We start from the raw sequence: 19240 nt of genomic DNA, 5'->3' as shown, positions 1-19240 counted from the left end.
GTATCCATCCGCCCATGGTTTTGTCTCCATCCAGATGGAGGCTGACTAGCCCTCCTCTTTTAGCTTGAATTAATCCAGGAGGGAATCCCCTCTGAGTAGGGTAGAGGGTTCGGGTGCTGCGGCCGTCCTTCTTCCTTCCCTCCCTCCTTCTTCCTCTCCCTCTGGCCGCGAGGCGGTGCGCGTCCCCTTTAAGAGCGCTGCCGGCTGCGCCTGTCTCTTTAAAAGGCTGCCTCGGCCGCGTCCCCGGCTCTTGAAGAGGGCGAGGGCCATTGCGGCGCTCCCAGCCCCGAGCCCCGTCCTCCGCCTCTCAGCCACAGCCGGAGCCCAAGCAGCAGCAGAGGCAGCCGCCGCCGCTTTGCTCGCTCGCTCGCTCGCTCTCTTCCGACATCGGCCCCCCAGACCAGGACGACAAGATGGCTGAGATGGGCAAAGGAGTCACCGCGGGGAAGATCGCCAGCAACATGCAGAAGAAGCTCACCCGGGCCCAGGAGAAGGTACAGAATGGATGGAAGGAAGGAAGGAAGGAAGGAAGGAAGGAAGGAAGGAAGGAAGGAAGGAAGGAAGGAAGGAAGGGGGAAAGGGGCGCGATCCTTGGGCCTGGCGGGGCCTCTTTGGGCCATGTGGGCAAAGATTCGTGTCCCGTGGACGTGGGGCTGAGGCTTGTGCTGCTGGGGAATGGATGACACTGACAGCTCTGGCCCCGTCGCCTCCTCCCTTCTCCCCCAATCCTTTCTCCTGCCTTCTCCACCACCCCCTCCTTCTCCAATTGGGGGTGGAAGGAGAGCCCACATGGGGGAGAATCCCACTAAAGGGCCTTGGGGGCCTGGGTTTCCCCCCCTAATATTATTATGATCATGATTTCATTCAACCCCCTTTCATTGCGGGGTGAAAAGCAGCAGCGACCCTGCGTCTTCTGGGCTGGAGGAGGGTCTGGTCTATTGATTTTTGTGTGTGAGGGAGACCTGGGGGCATGTGCCCATGTAGATGAGGGAGAAATGGATGCATGTGTCTAAGGGCCCTTCCACGCGTGTGTGCAAGTGTGCAGTCGAGCTCCATTCATTCCCACATATATGAGGTGTGTGGGTCTGCAGAAGAGCTGCATTCAATTGCACACAGACACATCTACAGGCAGCCTCCTCTCTCTTTCCATTGACAAATGACTAGTTTCCAACAGACCTCACAACTTATTGTAGGAAGGCTTTCATGGCCAGAATCACTGGGTTGTTGTGAGTTTTCCAGGTTGTTTGGCCATGTTCCAGAAGCATTCTCTCCTGACGTTTCACCTGCATCTACTGCAGGCATCTGTTAGGCCATCAAATGCTAATCAGGGTGGCCAATTGTAACATTCACACCTACCTCAGACAAGATTTCTGTCTTCCACACTGGACATTATTCCACAGATATATAAACCCAATTTTCCTAGTTTCCAACAGACCTCACAACCTTTGAGGATGCCTGCCATAGATGCAGGTGAAACATCAGGAGAGAATGCTTCTAGAACATGGCCATACAGCCCAGAAAACTCACAGCAACTCAGACTCTAAGGCCCCTTCTACACAGATGTATAAATTCAGATTATATGGCATTGTAGACGCATCTATTCCAGTTCAAAGCAGATAATGTGGATTATTCTGCTTTGATGATGTGGATTATATGGCAGTGTAGAAGGGGCCATAGTTACAAACGGGGGGGGGGGTAGTGGTGAGACAACAGGAAGTGGGATAAATCTCCCCCTTGGAAGGGAAATTCACTCCTGAAAGAGTTATCATGGGGGAAAGGGGTTTCCACCACATGCCAGATTTTTCAAAATTCTCACAGGGACAGAAAATGAGGTGAAATCTTCTGAACAGGGGCACAGGCAGCACAACAAACACCACTCTTCCCGATGCTATCCAAAGATTATATGTATATGTATGTATGTGAATTGTGTGTGTATATATATATATGTGTGTGTGTGCGTGCATATGTGGGGTGTGTGTGTGTGGAGTTACATTTCTAAAAAGTAACTGTTCCAATTTACATACAAATTCAACTTAAGAACAAGCCTACAGTACAGAACCGATCTTGTTTGTAACTTGGAACTAACTCTCTCTCTCTCTATATATACACACACACTCTCTATCCACCTATCCACACAATCATCTATCTAGAGATGTGTGTAGAATAGCTGTATACCTTTGTGTGTTTATGTGTGTGGCATATATATGTGTGTGTGTACACACACACACACACACAGAGAGCTCTCTATGAGATTTGGGAGAAGAGCTGCACACCTTTGAGTAGGTTTCTGAGGTGTGTGTGCGTGCCAAAGAGCTGTGTGTAGGTTGGCCCAAAAAGCCATGAAGGGATTTCGGTATCCAGTCTTTGTGTGTGTGTCTGTGGGGTATATATATGTATATGTATATGTATGTATATACAAACACATAGTTCTCTCTGAGGTTTGGGAGAAGAGCTGCACACCTTTGCATAGGTTCCTGAGTTGTGTATGTGTGCCAAAGAGCTGTGTGCAGGTTGGCCCAAAAAGCCACGAAGGGCTTTCAGTATCCAATGGCTCTTGTTTTTAAATGGTAAAAGCACCATATTCAGCATAGAGAGGGAACACATTTCGAATCAGGTCTCGTCAATGGCGTCCAAGGCCTTGGCATGATGTATCATCCTGTATAGAGGGCCCCTCGGTGACTTTTGGCCCACCCTGGATATGTTTTTGTGTGAGGAAGAGCTGTGTGCATGACTATATGTGTACGAAGTGTATGTATGAGGTGTGTATGTATTCAGAAATGCTGCATACGTGCATAATTGATGTATGTGTGGAGTGTGTGCCTGCTTGCAGAATATATATTGGATGGCCTGTGTGTGTAAGAGCTATAGGCAGTCGTCTATGCATGTGGGGTGTTTCTCTGTGTGAGGAAGAGCTATATTATGTGTGTGTCTACGTGGGGTCAACCCACCCACGCACCCCCCCCTCCCCGCCATTTAAGAAACCCTGGTGGCGTTTCCTTTCGGCTCCCCATTGGCGAGTCTTGAGCATTGGCGAGAAACCCGAGCGTTGCTGTGGCTTGCGTGCGTCCGCGCGGGTTATTTATAGCCGCCGAGGTCAAAGCGCGAGAATTAACCAGAGAGAGAGAGAGCGAGCGCGCGAGAAGGTCCCCCCCCCCTCCCACCGCCTCCCTCGCGCGAGGAAGGATTCGCCCAGGCCTGGGCTGCAAGGGGAGGGGGAGGGCCTTCTGCTCCAAGTGACGTCACATGGAACGGGGGCGAGAGTTCCCTCTCTCTCCCTCGCTCACCCTCAAACACGTGAGGCTGTCAATCTTCCCAGGCTCTCTCTTTTTCCCTCTCAAGGTGAAGCCCCCCCCCCGTCGCCAAGGGGGGGGGGGTGTGTCTTTCTATTTGTTTGCTGACCAGAAGGCGGAGTCCAAGCGCCTCAAGAGATTGGTGCCCTCCAGTTGTCAATTACTGAGACCAAAAAGAGAGGCTCATTGGATGATATTTGGGTTGCCAGGCTTCAATCTGAGTGGGGAGCCACAATCTCTGCATGCCCACCATGTTGTTATGGACCCCCCAGTGGCGCAATGGATTAAACCTTTGTGCCAGCAAGACCGAAAGGTCGCAGATTCAAATCTGGGCAGAGCGTGGATGAGCTCCCTCTGTCAGCTCCAGCTCCCCATGCGGGGACATAAGAGAAGCCTCCCACAAGGATGGTAAAACATCAAAACATCCGGGCATCCCCTGGCCTTGCAATCACACCCCCCTCTCACACACACACACAACGTCCTTGCAGATGGCAAATTCTCTCATGCCAGTGAGGACTTGCAGTTTCTCAAGTCACTTCTGACATGAACCCCCCCCCCCCACCAAAACATGTTATTATGGAGCCCTGGTGGCGCAATGGGTTAAACTCCGACAGGTCAGATGTTCGCATCCGGGGAGAGCACGGATGAGCTCCCTTTGTCAGCTCCAGCTCCCCATGTGGGGACACGAGAGAAGCCTCCCACAAGGGTGGTAAAAAATCAAAACATCTGACCGTCCCCTGGCAACTTCCTTACAGATGGCCAATTTTCTCACACCAGAAATGACTTGCAGTTTCTCAAGTCACTCCTGATACACACACACAGATACACAAACAAACAAAACCCCATGTTGTTATTCTGCTTTAGCGGAGTGCTATGGAATCGCTAGAGGTGCATTATGGCAAGCCATTTAGCCTTCTCTGCCAAAGTGTGGGGGATGCCTCACCAAACTACAACTCCCTGGATTCCATAGCATCTATTTATTTATTTATTTATTTATTTATTTATTTATTTATGTATTTACCCAACCTATTTATACCCCACCTTTCTCTACTGTCATAGAATCATTGTTTGAAGAGACCTCGTGGGCCACCCAGTCCAACCCCCTGCCAAGAAGCAGGAAAATTGCATTCAAAGCACCCCAAAGCATAGTCTAAGGCTGTTCCATAATTATTGCACATATTCCAATTATATAATTGCACTGTGCTATTCTCCAAAAGCCTGATCCCAGAGCCAGGTTTTTACTCTCCTCCTGAAGGACAGGAGGAAGGGGGCTGATCTAATGTCACTAGGGAGGGAGTTCCACAGCCGAGGGGGCCCTGTTTCTCATCCCCACCAATCGTGCTTGAGAAGAAGGTGGGACTGAGAGCAGGGCCTCCCCAGATGATCTTAATCTCCGAGGTGGTTCATAGGGAAAGATACGTTTGGACAGCATTGAGCCAGGGCAGTTCAAAGTGCTGTCAAAGTGCATTCATCGTACAGTAGAGATGCACCAGAGTCCTCATTCTCTCTCTATTTCTCTCTCTTATGGCTCCACTCAGCAGAGAGGAAAGAGAAGAAGGGCTTCATCAGGGATTCCTGGCAAAACCATATGTTTGTAAGAATGATTGATGCACTCATAAAGCCCAACCATCTGTCCATCTGTCCTCCATGATTGGGAAGAGGCAACTCCTGTCACTGTTCCCACTTCTGTTCAGCTGGATGGAGGGCAGAACAGTGTACCTCAATGCCTCTGGTCCTGGCATCAAAATCTTCCTCTCTAAGATGCTGTTGAGGTCAGAGAGAGAAAGATCTTTTTCCTTCCTTCTTGGGCCCCTTCCACACAGCTGAATAAAATCCTGACGTTTTTTGCTTTGAACTGGAATATATGGCAGTGTGGGCTCAGATAACCCAGTTCAAAGCAGATATTGTGGAATTTTCCGCCTTGATATTCTGATTTATAGGGCTGTGAGGAAGCCCTTGTTCATGCTGGTAGAAGACAGTCTGTCTGTCCCTCCTCTCTGTGTAGTGAATAGGTAGGCCTCGCTTGCTTTTCTCTCACCTGTTGTCACTCTCAACATATAGCGTTGGTTTCATCTTTGTGCCCATTTAAGATTTAGTAAAAGAAAATGTAGCCTGATGTAGCTGTTTCAGCATTTGAATCACTTCAGGGCCATGGAAAACCCCTTGCTTAGGTGGCCGTTGGGAAAGCCACACACTCTCAGCCTCAGGGGAAGGCAAGGGCAATCCCACCCTGAATAAATTGTGCCAAGAAAACACTGTGTATCCTTAGGGTTACCATAAGTCAGAAACATGACAACCACAAAAAGAATGAGTGATGTGTCTCTTGGGCAGGCTTTAGCCCAAATTATGTTTTGATTTGTTACTTTAAAATTAAATGTCCTATTTAGTTGAAGTGACACGGGACGTTGCTGTGTCAGACTAGGAGCAGGGAGAGACAGTTCAAAACCTGACCCAACCATAGCAGAGAAAGTTCATTACATGACTATATATGTGCTCTTCACATTGTATCATTATAGCACTTGGATTCCACTTGAAGTGTCATGGCTCCATCCTGTGAAAAGCTGGGTGGTGTTTTTGTGTCAGGAGTGACTTAAGAAACTACAAATCACTTCTGGTGTGAGAGAATTGGTCACCTACAAGGATGTTGCCCAGGGGACACCCAGATGTTTGATGTTTTACCATCCTTGTGGGAGGCTTCTCTCATATGGGGGGCTGGAGCTGACAGAGGGAGCTCAATCCGCTCTCCCCGGATTTGAACCGCTGACCTCTCAGTCAGAAATCCTGTCGGCAGAAGGGTTTAACCCATTGCATCACTGGAGGCCCAAAAGCTCTCTAGCTGAAGATTTTAATGCCTCTCCCTAAACTGCATGGATGTTGAAATGGCAGTAAAAGTAGAATCATAGCACTGCATTTGTTCAGTGTGAAAGAAACCGTATTGTAATGTGCATCACTGGTTTGTGAGAATAAGGCAGAAAGAGATATAGTTTCTGGCACCCTCCCAAAAGAAAGGTTGAGATAGAAGGTAATCTCACTAAAGTAGTATTGTACATTGGATACACTACTTTATTTGTCTATTAAAATACCTATTAAAACAGTTTATTAATGTTACAGTCTTGGAGTGCTTGGAGGGGTTGGAGTAGTATTACATTTGTGTGTCTCTGGAGCACTACTCTTCTCTCATTTTTCTGAAGCAAGTACCATCCTTGTTAGAAGGAATGTCACCCTTTGAGTCCTGTCCTCTTCCCCTCCAGCAGCCCAATTACTTGCCTATTTCCTTGGCAAGAGTCCCCTGTTTCTGGATGTGAGAGCCCTACAATGGCTGTTTTAGCTTCTAGTCCTCAGGTGCCAAAAAGGATTCAGCATGGTGGTTTATAGTTACCAGTTGTTCAGTGTGGACCTCCCCAAGCTGGTTTTGGATAAGAGAAAGATCATTGATTCTACCTTCCCGTGCTTTCGCTTGCCCTATTCTTAGCTGCAGATCATCTGTTCTGCCACTTCTGGAAAATGGGTTAGTTTGTGATTGCTAACTTAGGGAGGGGAACTGTGATAACCCCAGGGCCATTTTTCTGCATCAGAATTTTCCTGGAGACCACAAATAGCACAAAAGTGTGACTGAATGCGACTCTCCCACTAAAGCTCCTGCTGGAAGCTTATTTCTGGTTTTGAAAAACTGTTTTATGAAAAAGATACTAGGCCATGTAAGGGACCCTCTTTAACCAAATCTTTAACCAAATTTTAAGGTTCTGACACTTATTTCAGAGTGATAACTTTGAAGAGCTGGATGCATGTATCCAAACCTGTGGTTGAACACTTAAGTTATATTTAAAGTGTATGCAGAGGTTCCATTCTCTGTATAGAAATAAGTTTTGAGGGAAACTTGCTCTGCCAGTCTGCAGCAAAAGCCAGTTGTGGGTGATGTTGATTGCCTAGTGCAAGTGGGAGAGATCTCCTATCCGCTCCAGGGTAATCTGGCCCTTGAACAGTACAGCTTGGGTTGTGTTAACAATGTTCTCTTTCCTAGCATATCTCTTTCATGGAACGGACGAGGTAGACTTTGCAGAGGTGGGGAAAAGATAAACTGTGTCAGTTTAATTGCACTAGGGTGGCATACAAATGGGAAGAAACAGTTTGCTTGTTGAATTCCCTCTGTAGATTTCATACAAACTTCCCATTCTCGGATTGTGCATTGCTGCTAGTAAGAAAAAGAGCCTGCTTTCCTGAAGGGGAGTCCCTGCCTCAAGGATGGATTATTATTTTTAAATACAGTATGACCCCTGTATCTGTGGGATTGGTATCCAACATGTCTGAAAAAATATGTTTCACTTAGACCAGGGGTCCACAAACTTTTAAAGCAGAGGGCTGGTTCAATGTCCCTCAGACAGTTGCGGGAGGGGGGGGGGGGGTATAGTTTGAGAAAAATATGGACAAATTCCTATGCACACTGCAGATATATTATTTGTACTGCAAAAAACACAAAAGAACAATACAGTATTTAAAATGATGAACAATTTTAACCAATGTAAACTTACCAGTATTTCAGTGGGAATGGTGAGCCTGCTTTGGCTGATCAAATAGTCAAGTTAATTCAGATTGTTGTTGTTGTTGTTGTTGTTGTTGTTGTATGACTTAAAGTTGTTTCAGACTCAGGGTGACCATAAATCTAAAGTTTAGACCAGGGGCCAAGTAAATGACCTTGGAGGGCCGCATTTGGCCCACGGGCCTTAGTTTGAGAACCCCTGACCTAGACTTTTTCTAGCTCCTCCAGTGGGATGCTATACTATGCTTCCACTGGAAGCTGACCATAGAGCTGCACTGGAGGACCTAGAAATGCTAGAGGGGTGTTCCCTCTAAGCATTTTCTAGGTCCTCCAGTACAGTACTATGATATGATTCAGCAGGAAGCATTCATTTCAGTAGTGTTCTGTGTTACTTTCCCTTTAATGAGTGGTGTACCCCTTCTCTTTCTCCATTTATTTTCAAAGTAACTGTGAGAAGGTAACTGGAGCAAGGTCTGCCAGGGAATGGAGGACTGGATCTTACATCTCAGAGGTCCCAGCCTAATTTCCTAGTTACTGTACCACACAAAAAATGTTTATAAATGCTTTTGAGGGGCAGGAACTCAAAGCCATAGCCACTTGCTTTCAATAGCTGTGGCTACTGTTACTGGCAAAAGTTGCAGCATTCCCGTTTTCTGAGAGGGGGGAGGGACACCTGTTCTCCACATGGAAGTGTAGTCCTACATGTGAGAATTTAGGTGATGAAGGAATAGTTCTATTTCTGCCTCTGCAAGTCTGAGATGGAGAAGTTAAACTCAGTTTCTAAATGGAGCAGGTCTATTTACAGCAGAACTCTTTGCCTGGGTGGCAAGTTGCTATGGAGTACAAAGTGTCACCTTACTCTTAGGAAGAAAGGCTTGGCCATGCTGTCACTCCATGGCAGTTTGGAGCAAATGGTTCTTGATCTACTTTGCAATCACATTCAACAAGGGAGTGGCATTCTGTCTGACTTACTTGCTCCCCTTCTCCGGCCTGAATTCTACACATTTTCTGTCTCAAGTAAGGGCTTTATGACTTGTATAAGATCCAGTTCAACTTTATTCAAGCAGAGGACAAGCTATGATTTTTCTTCATTGTTCTGGCTTTTAAAATGGTAACAAATTGTATATTGCCGAACTTCAGTGAAATTCTCTTTGTGAAGGTCTTCAAGGGAATGGCTTATTGCAAGTGCAAGGGAATGTATAATCTAACAAACAGAAAATAAATGCTTATTGTTAGCAAGGCACAGTTATGACATCTGATGTGAGGAATATGCTTTGTTCTCTGTTATGATAACATACAAAAGCCACAATGTGTTTAGACATAAACAAGTTCAAGATGTATCAGTATGAAACATGCATCAATGCTGGCCTAAATCCACTTGTTAGTCCCAACTAGAATAGACCCATTGAGTCAATGGAATTTACATATATTTTGACTTTCTACATTCTTATTGATTCAGTGGGTCTACTCTAATTGGGAGTTACATGCAGATTTAAGCCATGCCTTTGAATCTAATGTTGTCAGCGTCACTTGGCCGTGATAGGAGAATCCTGTCACTAGCTACTTGAATGTCCTCATGATGCAACTGGTCTACTTGTGTTTGCTACACATTGGAAGTAGTAACCTCCCACTTCTGACACTTGGCACAGGCAGGAGGTGGGACTCCACCCAAACTTTTTTGAAAAGCATATCTGGTTCCTATGTTGTTTTGCATTTTTCAAGTTGTTTCTGATTTATAGCAACCCTATCACGTGGTTTTCTTGGCAAAATTTGTTCAGATGAGGTTTGCCTAGGCTCCCCCTAAAACTGAAAGTATGTGACTTGCCCAAGGTTACCAAATGGGTTTCTGTGGCAAAGCAGGTATTTGAACCTTGGTCTCCAAAATCTCAATCCAACACACAGACCACTCTACTACATAGGCTCTCTGCTGCTCTTAAATGTCAAACCAAGTTGGTCTGCCATACACTGTCACAAACATTGCTCTGTATCTCTTAAGAACAGAGCTTATAAACATCTAAAATATTCTTCTGACCCCATATAAAGATTAAAAAGTTGGATTTGGCAAAAATCCTTGAGAGACAGAATGATTTCTTCCTTCAGTGGAAGACGATTGATCCACCAGAGCTGTTCTGCTGGCTAAAGAGAGAAGGAAATAATCTTAATGTTTTTGCAGTCTCTTTTAGTCTCTGGAAATTTGAGGGACCTTTCAAAACAGTGGTGGATAGTAGTATTGGGAGTTGTGAATGGTTTAGGGAATGGATGTAGAAATTAAAATCCAACCCTCTTTCTGCTGATGAAAATGTTTAGAATAAATTGTGCTGATAGAGAAGTTCAGAGCAAATTTATTCCCACAGCTGAAATAAAACTATGGATCCCACCCACTGTATGTGGGCGTAGGTATGATAGTGAAATAGCTTCAGATGGTTTTGGTCCAATTATGACAGAGGGGAAAAATAACCAAAAAAGCTTTGCTGTGAAGAAGTCACAGTGCAAACAAGGGAGAAAAGTGGACAGATAGAGATATAGACCAAATAGGAAGGAGTTTTCAATTTAAGCTGTAAGAGGCTGTGTGATGCAGAGATATTTAAATTATCCCAGATTTGACCTGTGTCATAATTCAGTGTGCTGTTAGAAAGCCGATGGGGTTAATTGGTTTGAATGTTGGACTAGAGATTTGGGAATCAGTGTTGCAATCCCTGATCAGTCAAGGAAACCCATCACCTTGGTTGGGCAAGTCACACTCTCAACCTCAGAAGAAGATTATTCCAAATTGCTTCTGAATAGATCTTCCTAAGGAAATCTTAGGATAGGATAACTCTAAGCTGGAACCAAATAGAAGGCACACAACAATAGCAAGAACAACAAAAAATGGTGCAACAAGTAGTGGAAATTTAGGCATGTGGAAAATGTTTCATCCTTATTCAGTGGTGAAATATTATTCAGTTCAAGTGCTGAATATTATCTTAGGCTCCATATTTCTAGAATTTGGAATAATAAAAAGCTGAATTAGCAAACAAATAATATAAAAAACCAAATTCTTCTGTGTTACTGATAAGTCATTTTGCCCGAGTGTGTAAGTAAAATGTTACAAGGAATATTACTTGTAACACATTACTTTTCAGAGTAATGAAGGAATAAGTGTTTTTATACAACGTAATGACTGGAGATTCTATTTTTTTCCCCCACGTCATGAGCAATATTTACGAATTACTTTTTCATCTTAGTTTGGATGGATACTGATGGAATTTTGGCTTTTATTCAAATTCTAGGCAACTTTCTGGCTGTGTTTGGATGTTTCTTAAGAGAACAAAAGATATAACAAACTACTAGCATTGTTTTGTATTGGTAATGAGCCTCCATGGAGAACAACAACTTAGTGAATAACCCCTTCCTTCCTTCCTTCCTTCCTTCCTTCCTTCCTTCCTTCCTTCCTTCCTTCCTTCCTTCCTTCCTCAAAGCAACTTCACAAGATGTGCTCCTTTCCATTAAAACCCCCAACAAGCCTTTTAGCTTCTTAGCCATGTTTCCTTACCAATTATCTATTTCCTTGATTCTAAGATGCCATTGAAGATGCTCTCCCTCCCTCCCTCCCTCCCTCCCTCCCTCCCTCTCTCCCTCTCTCTCTCTCTCTCTCTCTATATATATATATACATATCTATATATCTATATATCTATATATATAGTATGTAAAGTAGTCAAAATTCTAAGAGACATCCTGTTTTCACAGATATTTAGATGGGTAAAAAAGTGCATCTTAGAATTCAAGAAATACAGTACTAACATTTATACCACGCCTTTGCTCTATCAAACTTAAGGAGGCTTACATGATTCTCCTCCACTTTTCTTTATCCTTATAACAACTGAGTGAGAGGTACCTCTCCCTGTGGGTTTCATGGTTCAAAAATCTTCCAAGCCACAGTCCAACATTTTTGTAACCATTACAGCTTACCCTGGCATACGCAGTAAGGCATAGATTTCTTTTGTTTGATGCACTAACTAGACTTACTGGCCTCCCCACTGCCTCAAGTGAACTGATTGTGTGTACCCTGAAACACATAATAGTGCTATCCAACACTGCTCAATTTAAAAGAAAGTTAGTAGAAGAGGGCAAATTTGGCAGTCAAAGTTACTATCTCAGTAAAAAGACCCAAGTTACTTTTTGATGAAGGGCAATGAATGAATGAATGATTTATATTAACCAAAAGCGGTGTGTACATGTCTGTGTGTCTTCAGAATACCTAGTGACCCAGTTAATTTATAGGATTTTCTTAGGCATGGAAACATCACAAATGATTTTGCCAATTCTTTCCTTTGAAATATGACCAACAATAATACTTGTTATCTATTGGCAGTCTCCCATCCAAGTACAAACTGGGGGTGACTTTGCTTAGCTTCCAGGACCAGGAAGGAGCTAGTAGCGTTATAATATCCCCCCCCCCCAAAAAAAAGCTTAGATAAGGCTAAATATCATAAAAGCACCAGAAATACTTGCTGCTGTAGGCTGCATTTCAGAGAAAGCAATGGCAAGCTACCTCTGAGTACTCCTTGGCTAAGAAAACTTATTGAAACACATGGGGTAGTGATAGGTTGAGAGACAACAAGAAGGCACCCATCTACCAGTACAACTCAATGTTTTCAGATATATTTATTTCCAGACATATGAAATTAATAAGTGATGTAGTCTGAAAGTTGAGATGTCAGTTGGTGCAATTTAGGTTAAGAAAAGATTGCGGACAGGTGGCAGCACCTTTTTGAAAAAGCGATGCACTTAACATATGATTGGGCATATCTGCTATATTTATCCACTTCTGTAATCACAGATGGTACGACAGGGGTATTATGGGAAACCACAATTGCCTGGGGTACATGTCTATGTGGAAAGAGGGGCAATGTTACACATGGTGTGACAGGAAATCATGAAAGAGAGTATGCATCACAAGGCAAGTCATTCACTATCTATTTCAAAAACCACTATGGTTTGGAACCAAAGGTGTTGTAATTAAAAAGTTTCTGTGAGTCACTGAAAATCTGCTTCTGAGAGTCAAGAACCCTTTAAAAGATTGTTGAATGGTGGATTGCAGAAGTCTACAACATTTTCTGCCTTCCTCCAGTGAAAGTCCTTTCAGTCCCTTGTATTCATTGCAGGTAAATTCTGCAGACAACTGTGAGAGAAACTACACAGTAGAATTAATGCACTTTGATGCCGCTTTAACAGCCATTGTTGAATGGTATGGAATAATGGGATTTGTAGTTCTACAAGGTCTTTTGTTTTCTCTACCAGTGAGAGTATTGGTGCTTTATTACAACTTCCAGGATTCCTTAGCATTCAGCCATGGCAGTTAGAATGGTGTCAAACTACATTAATTCTACAGTGTAGATGCACTTCCAATTGTATCTGGTGATACCAGGAACTGAATCTGAGACCTTCTAGATGTGAGACATGTTCTTTGTCCCAAAACTATGTCTTTTCCCCTATGAAGACACCTTATTTCCTAGTTACAAGCTAATTTGATAACAGGTGTTTTTCATTCCTAAATGGCTTACACACCATTGCGCTTCTTCCCTAGCAGTGTACAAAACCATGGAAAAAATGTTTGTATATTTGGGATATCTAAATTGGGAACCTAACGTGTCCTAGATCATTTTAATGTATAGATTTATGTCACAATTCTTTTTCCTGCTTATAGTTCATGCTTGTAAAGCATACTTTCTGGCAGTGTTCATCCAATTATTTGAAAGTTCAGTGATCTTTTGCACTCTAAGATAAATTAAAACAATTTAGGAAAAGTCATAGATTCACTTTGCATTCTCTATGATTCATTTTGTGATGCTATAATGAGACAGTGACTTTAGTGTCTGTCTTTTCACAGTGTCTCTTTTCATAGGCCTTGTCCTGAAATAAACTTGTTGTAATCCCTGAGCTTTCTTTGTTTTTTTTTTTAAATGCAAAATATCCCTGCATGCCATTGTGAAATCAAATATCAGCCCCTGACTCTTAGCATACGAAATCCCTCCTCCCCCGCTTACACATAGACGCACACTTACACCTACCTTTAAGGCCCATGTCCTGATCATATCTGACATACCAGCTTGGTATCTAAGGGATAAAGGAATTTATGTTGGTACTTAAGGCAGTTAATCCTACAGGCACCTTTTCTCTTCTCTACTGAGAAAAAAATGCAACAAGAGTGAATAACATCCCATACCAGCTGCCTGAAGTGGTAGTCTCACTTTGTTTAGCGGTACAGTTGGTCCAGTGTGTTGACATAGCATTGCAGATTCTGTTCTACCATGTCTCAACAAACCTACTTCCTAGTACAACTGTATTTGAAATCAGAATTAACCTTTATAGAAGGTTGTGTGAGTAGGTCTATGCCTTTCCTCACCACATCCGAATAAATCTTGTTAAACCAATTTTGGATATATCCCAATATAATATGAAAACATAATTGACATTTCCTTTGAATTATTTATTTGTTCAATTTATCAGTTGCAGCTATTAGGTGATTGACTAATAATTAAATATTAGTTATAATGATTACTTCCAGTTATAGTCCATCTTTCTTCCAATGCACTCCACGAGAAGCTATGTCCACGAGAAGCTATGTCCGTCTTCCTAACAGCTTCATGAGATAAGTCAGGATGAGGGAGAATATGATTAGCTCAGGTTTCTCTTGTGAGTTTCATTTCTAAACCTGACTCTCTTCAGTCACAAGCCACACACACACTCATATAAACTTATATAATCCAGTTCAATGCAGTTAAACTGCATTTTGAAACTGCATTATATGACAGTGTAGATTGACCCACAGTCCAACTCTCTCATTATTGTTTTATACTGTAATGACAAAAGTCAAGAATGGAGGAATGGAAAAAAATCAATCTGGAATAAATAGATTATTTTTATTTATACTACATATGCCCAATCTTTGCATAAAACAACATATACAGTGTTCCCTCGCCACTTCGCGTTCACTTTATGTGGACTCGCTGTTTTGCGGTTTTAAAAAAATAATGTATTTTTAATAAATATGAATTTAATGGTGCTGGTGGGCCATTCATTGGTCCTGGCGGAGGGAGGGCACTGAGAAGTTGCTGTTGGAGAAAGAGGAGGAGGAGAGGAGGTCGCCACCGAGAGCAAGGGAAGCAGCACTACCTTCAATGAGCCGCCTTATCTTCTCCCATCTGTGCCTCCTTCCTACTCCAGCGAGCTCTCCCTCCCTCCCTCTGCTTCCCAGCCTGCCTGCGCCATGGGCCATGGTGCCCAGCGTGGAGAATCAGATAGTTCCCAAAGAGGTAGCAGGTGGGTCAGAGGCCCAAAGGTGCTGGTGGTGGAGGGGTCAGGGTCGGAACAGGGTTGGGAGGGTGAGGGCTGCCTTCAGTAGAGAAGGCCTTGGCTAGACAGGCACTCTTTACCCCCCTCCTTGCCTGAGGGTCCAGCCTTTCCTCAGCAGCCTCAGGGGCCTCGCATCAAAGCCCTGGGGATTTAGAAGGGGGGGGGGCAAGAGGAAGAGGAGAAGAGGGGGAGCCAGGTGTCCCTATTTTATGGATTTTCACTTATCACGGGGGGGGGGGGGGAGGGGTCCTGGAATGGAACCTCCATGATAAGTGAGGGAACACTGTAGTTAGGAATACTCCATCTTTACTGCTAACAAAGTTCTCAAAACCACAGTTGTGTACTGTCCAATATTTCACAGATGAAAACTGGGACACATGTGGCTAAGCAACATCAGAGTGTGACCAAGATGGCAAAAGACATGAATAAGGAAGAATACACAAGCTAAAAAGTGCTTGCCACAGTTTGTTTTTGCTTGAATTTTGTGGGAAGGGCAAGGTTTCATCTCCCAGTGCACAAATTTGATAACTTACTTCATTGAAACTGCTAGCTGAGTAGTTCATAGGTCTCATATTTTCACCATATTTCCTGACAGCCAACTTTTAGCGGTGATTAGATACGGATGTCAAAATCTGTGCCATTCCAAGTCACAGCTGAGTTGTTGCAGACGTATCGTATGATCTCCATGTTAAGGCTCTCTTGTGGCTCAGCATAATGAAGAAATAGGCAGTATGTGGAACCAAGTTGTAGGGGGATTTTTGAACCATCATAAATAAGTGAAGGAAAGACTATATGATGCAGGAAGATAAATGCAGGAAAGGATCATGGACATGGTGCAGCCAAAGCTTTGCACACCAACCTGTCCATTAAAGTCAGTGGGACTTAAATGCATGCACATTTGGGCTAGATTCTTTGTTCTAGGCATTTCTAGCAGATCTAGAAACATGGAAGAAAGAATCATTTGAGTACTGATATGTGTTTTAAAGCTCTGAGTGAGCTTGTACTGGAATACGTGGGTGGTAACAACTAGCATCTTGGAAGCAGCAGCAGTTCATCCCTCGCTTGGATGAAGTATAGTGTAACATTACGTAGTGAGAGTCTAACACAGAGAGTAATAAAATCCAGCTGAATAATATCACTAAGGGCCTTAAATTTGAAAGTTTTGCTGTAGGCTCCTCCAGCTGTCTGTTCCTTAATGTTCCAGTGATCCCATTGGGTTGCTGTGAGTTTTCCGGGGCGTTTGGCCATGTGGGTGAAACATGCTTCTGGCCATACGCCAGAAGCATTCCCTCCTGATGTTTCACCCACATCTATGGCAGGCATCGTCAGAGATTGTGAGGTGTGTTGGAAACTAGCAAGTGGGGTTTATATATCTGTGGAATGTCCAGGGTGGGTGAAAGAACTCTTGTCTGTTTGAAACAGGTGTGAATATTGCAATTGGCCACTTTGATTAGTATTGCAGCTTCAAAGACTGGCTGCTTCCTGCCTAGGGAATCCTTCGTTGGGAGGTGTTAGCTGGCTTTGATTGTTTCTTGTCAGGATTTCCCCTGTTTTTTGAGTGTTACTCTTTATTTAGTGTCCTGATTTTAGTGTTTTTTAATTATTGATAGCCATATTTTGTTGATTTTCATGTTTTCTTCCTTTCTGTTGACATGCTTGTGGTTTTCTCTGTATAGTCTGAAATGGTGATCCCATTGTTTCTATGCTAACACAATAGTAATCAGCTTTTATATTGCACTTTTTCATTGCTTATTTCTAGCAATAAAAAGGACAAGTGTTTCACTTAGGCAATGACTAAAGATTATCATATTTATCATGGCCTTGCCTCAGTTTCCCCTCACTACAGTTCTCCTGATTGTGCATTTCATCTAGCGATGCAAGAGAAAGGAACAATATCAAAAAATTTAAACGTGTTCATCCAGTATCTCACTTGCAAGATTATTAATAGTAAATGTGTGTGTATCTTTTAGTTTTATGTAACTAAGATAACGGGAAAAGATGAGCAACCAGCTTTGGATGTTCTTTTAGCAACTCAGTATAGTATTTTAATTTTCATAGATATTTTTGGACAGAGCACTTCTTCTGGAAAAAGCATCCTTCCTCTGCTATTCAAAAAAAAGGGCAAAAGTTAAATGATTGACTTTAGAGCGTGGGTTTGGATGCTCTCCATGTGAAAAGTGAATGTGCTAAAGTCTTTTGGAGTGATGTCAGCATAGAGAAGGGAATTGAGGGCTCAGATGGAGTGCTTCTTATGCGTTAAAACAGTGAGAGGAAAAAAGAGCTTCCAATTCTGCCAAGAAATAGTAATCTTGGTTTGAATCTGCAAAACACATCATTGTTAAGGGAATAGCTGCTTGTTTTATGCACAGCCAGGCCTGTAGCGAGGGGGTGGTTTTAGGGGTTCAAACCCTCCCCGAAATGTTTCAGATTTTTTAAAAAACCTGGTTTACTCATGAATTTTAACTGGTTAACCAAATCCTCATGTTAAGTCTATGAGATTCAAAAAATTAAGAGTCCCTCCAGAACTGTAAGCACTATCTCAAGCAAATATTGACAATTTATTCACATTGTCATTACTTGCAGCAATAGCCGATGTAGTGAAGCAACCAAGTTGGGTGTGTGTGTGTTGAATGCTCTCATTAAGGAGGCCAGACTTGGTGGAGGTGGTTGACAGGGGTGGAGCTGCAGGCTATTGAAGGCTGCTCTGCCCCCTCCTGTGCTCTTTGCTTCAACGTGACCTAGAAGGCAGGTTTCAACCCCCCCCCCCAAATTTCAACCCCTCCCGAATTTTTTTTCTGGCTACGGCCCTGTGCACAGCCTTTTATTGTTTGGCTTGTACTGTATTAAGTGGAAGGGCCAGAATAAAGGAGCCTGGAGAGAAAGAGAAAGAAAAAGCTGTATTATTATTAGCTGTGCTGGAGGGAAATAAATATGCTCAATGTAAAAAATGTAAGAGAGAAAATTGATTATTATTTTGCATGTTTCTTGAGTTCTTGGGAATTAATGACTTTACTCCTGAGGAGAAAAGAGGAAGACTTCCATCTTCATGGCCACATGGGACTCTTTGGTTCCAACTCATTTACTGAAGGAAACAATGGTTGTGTACAGTTTCGTGAGAATTAATTCCAACAACTTCCCTTATTCTTTGGAAAATGTTACAGTTGGATCTGAATTGCATCTTGGACCAAAATGCTTTTCTGGAAGTCATCAAGAATAGTCAGAAATATTTCTTTGTTTTGATAAAATAACAACAACAAATTTGTTACCCACTTCTCCTAATAGCTCAAGGCAGGGTACAATATAGGCAAAACGTATGAACATAAAATACATACAATAAAATACATAGATAAAGGTAAAGGTAAAGCTTTTCCCCTGACATTAAATCTAGCCATGTTTGACTCTGGGAGTTGGTGCTCATTTCCATTTCTAAGCCAAAGAGGCGGCGTTGTCCATAGATACCTCCAAAGTTATTTGGCCAGCATGACTGCATGGAGCACAGTTAACGGTAATTATTGATCTACTCACATTAATATGTTTTCGAACTGCTAGGCTGGCAGAAGCTGGTGCTAAGAATGGGAGCGTAACCTGCTCCCCGGATTCAAACCGGTGACCTTTGGTCCAGAAGTTCAACAGCTCAGTGGTTTAACCCACTGCGCCACTGGGGGCTCCATAGATAAAACACATTATAAAAACATACACTAAACACAGGGTACAAAATCAACATATAGTGGCAATAGAATGTAGTTAATTTCAAAATGTTTTCCTATTATCCAAACATTCCTGTTTACAGTATACTGTGTACATCTTCTAGATCATTCATTATGATCTCATTCAGTGAGCAGAAATATCAACATTCTGGAGTTCCTTATGTTTGTTTGAAGAAAAGTCCAGTTGTGATGCCCCATCTCAGTTTTCCTCGGGGAAATTCAGTAAGAAATCAGTACATTATTATGGTAGAATATGGTGGTTTTGAAAGTTGGAGACCCAAACTCATGAGTTGGAATCTTTCCACATAGTAGCTATGAACAAATAAGGATCTGGAAAAACAGAAAAATAGCAATGATAGTTATAGTTTGA

General features: G+C 43.0%; 1 protein-coding gene across 13 annotated transcripts in view; it reads left to right on the top strand.

Annotated features, from left to right (window-relative positions):
* Positions 1-216: 216 nt before the first annotated feature.
* The window catches only part of BIN1 (bridging integrator 1), a 142945-nt gene continuing 123921 nt past the window's right edge, over positions 217-19240 (top strand). For 4 of the 13 annotated variants that reach the window (XM_060774074.2, XM_060774058.2, XM_067473584.1 and 1 more), the window contains exon 1: positions 219-494. In XM_060774074.2, the coding sequence (XP_060630057.2) occupies positions 414-494 (81 nt within the window). In that variant the 5' untranslated portion in view covers positions 219-413. Of the gene's footprint in view, positions 495-19240 lie in introns of all 13 variants that reach the window. The other 9 variants (XM_060774067.2, XM_060774091.2, XM_060774084.2 and 6 more) reach the window with 5 other exon arrangements.

The sequence above is a fragment of the Anolis sagrei genome, chromosome 1 (genome assembly GCF_037176765.1).
Source record: "Anolis sagrei isolate rAnoSag1 chromosome 1, rAnoSag1.mat, whole genome shotgun sequence".
Lineage (NCBI taxonomy): Eukaryota > Metazoa > Chordata > Lepidosauria > Squamata > Dactyloidae > Anolis > Anolis sagrei.
Note: the sequence above shows the minus strand (reverse complement) of the source record. Positions and strands in the feature narration are given on the sequence as shown.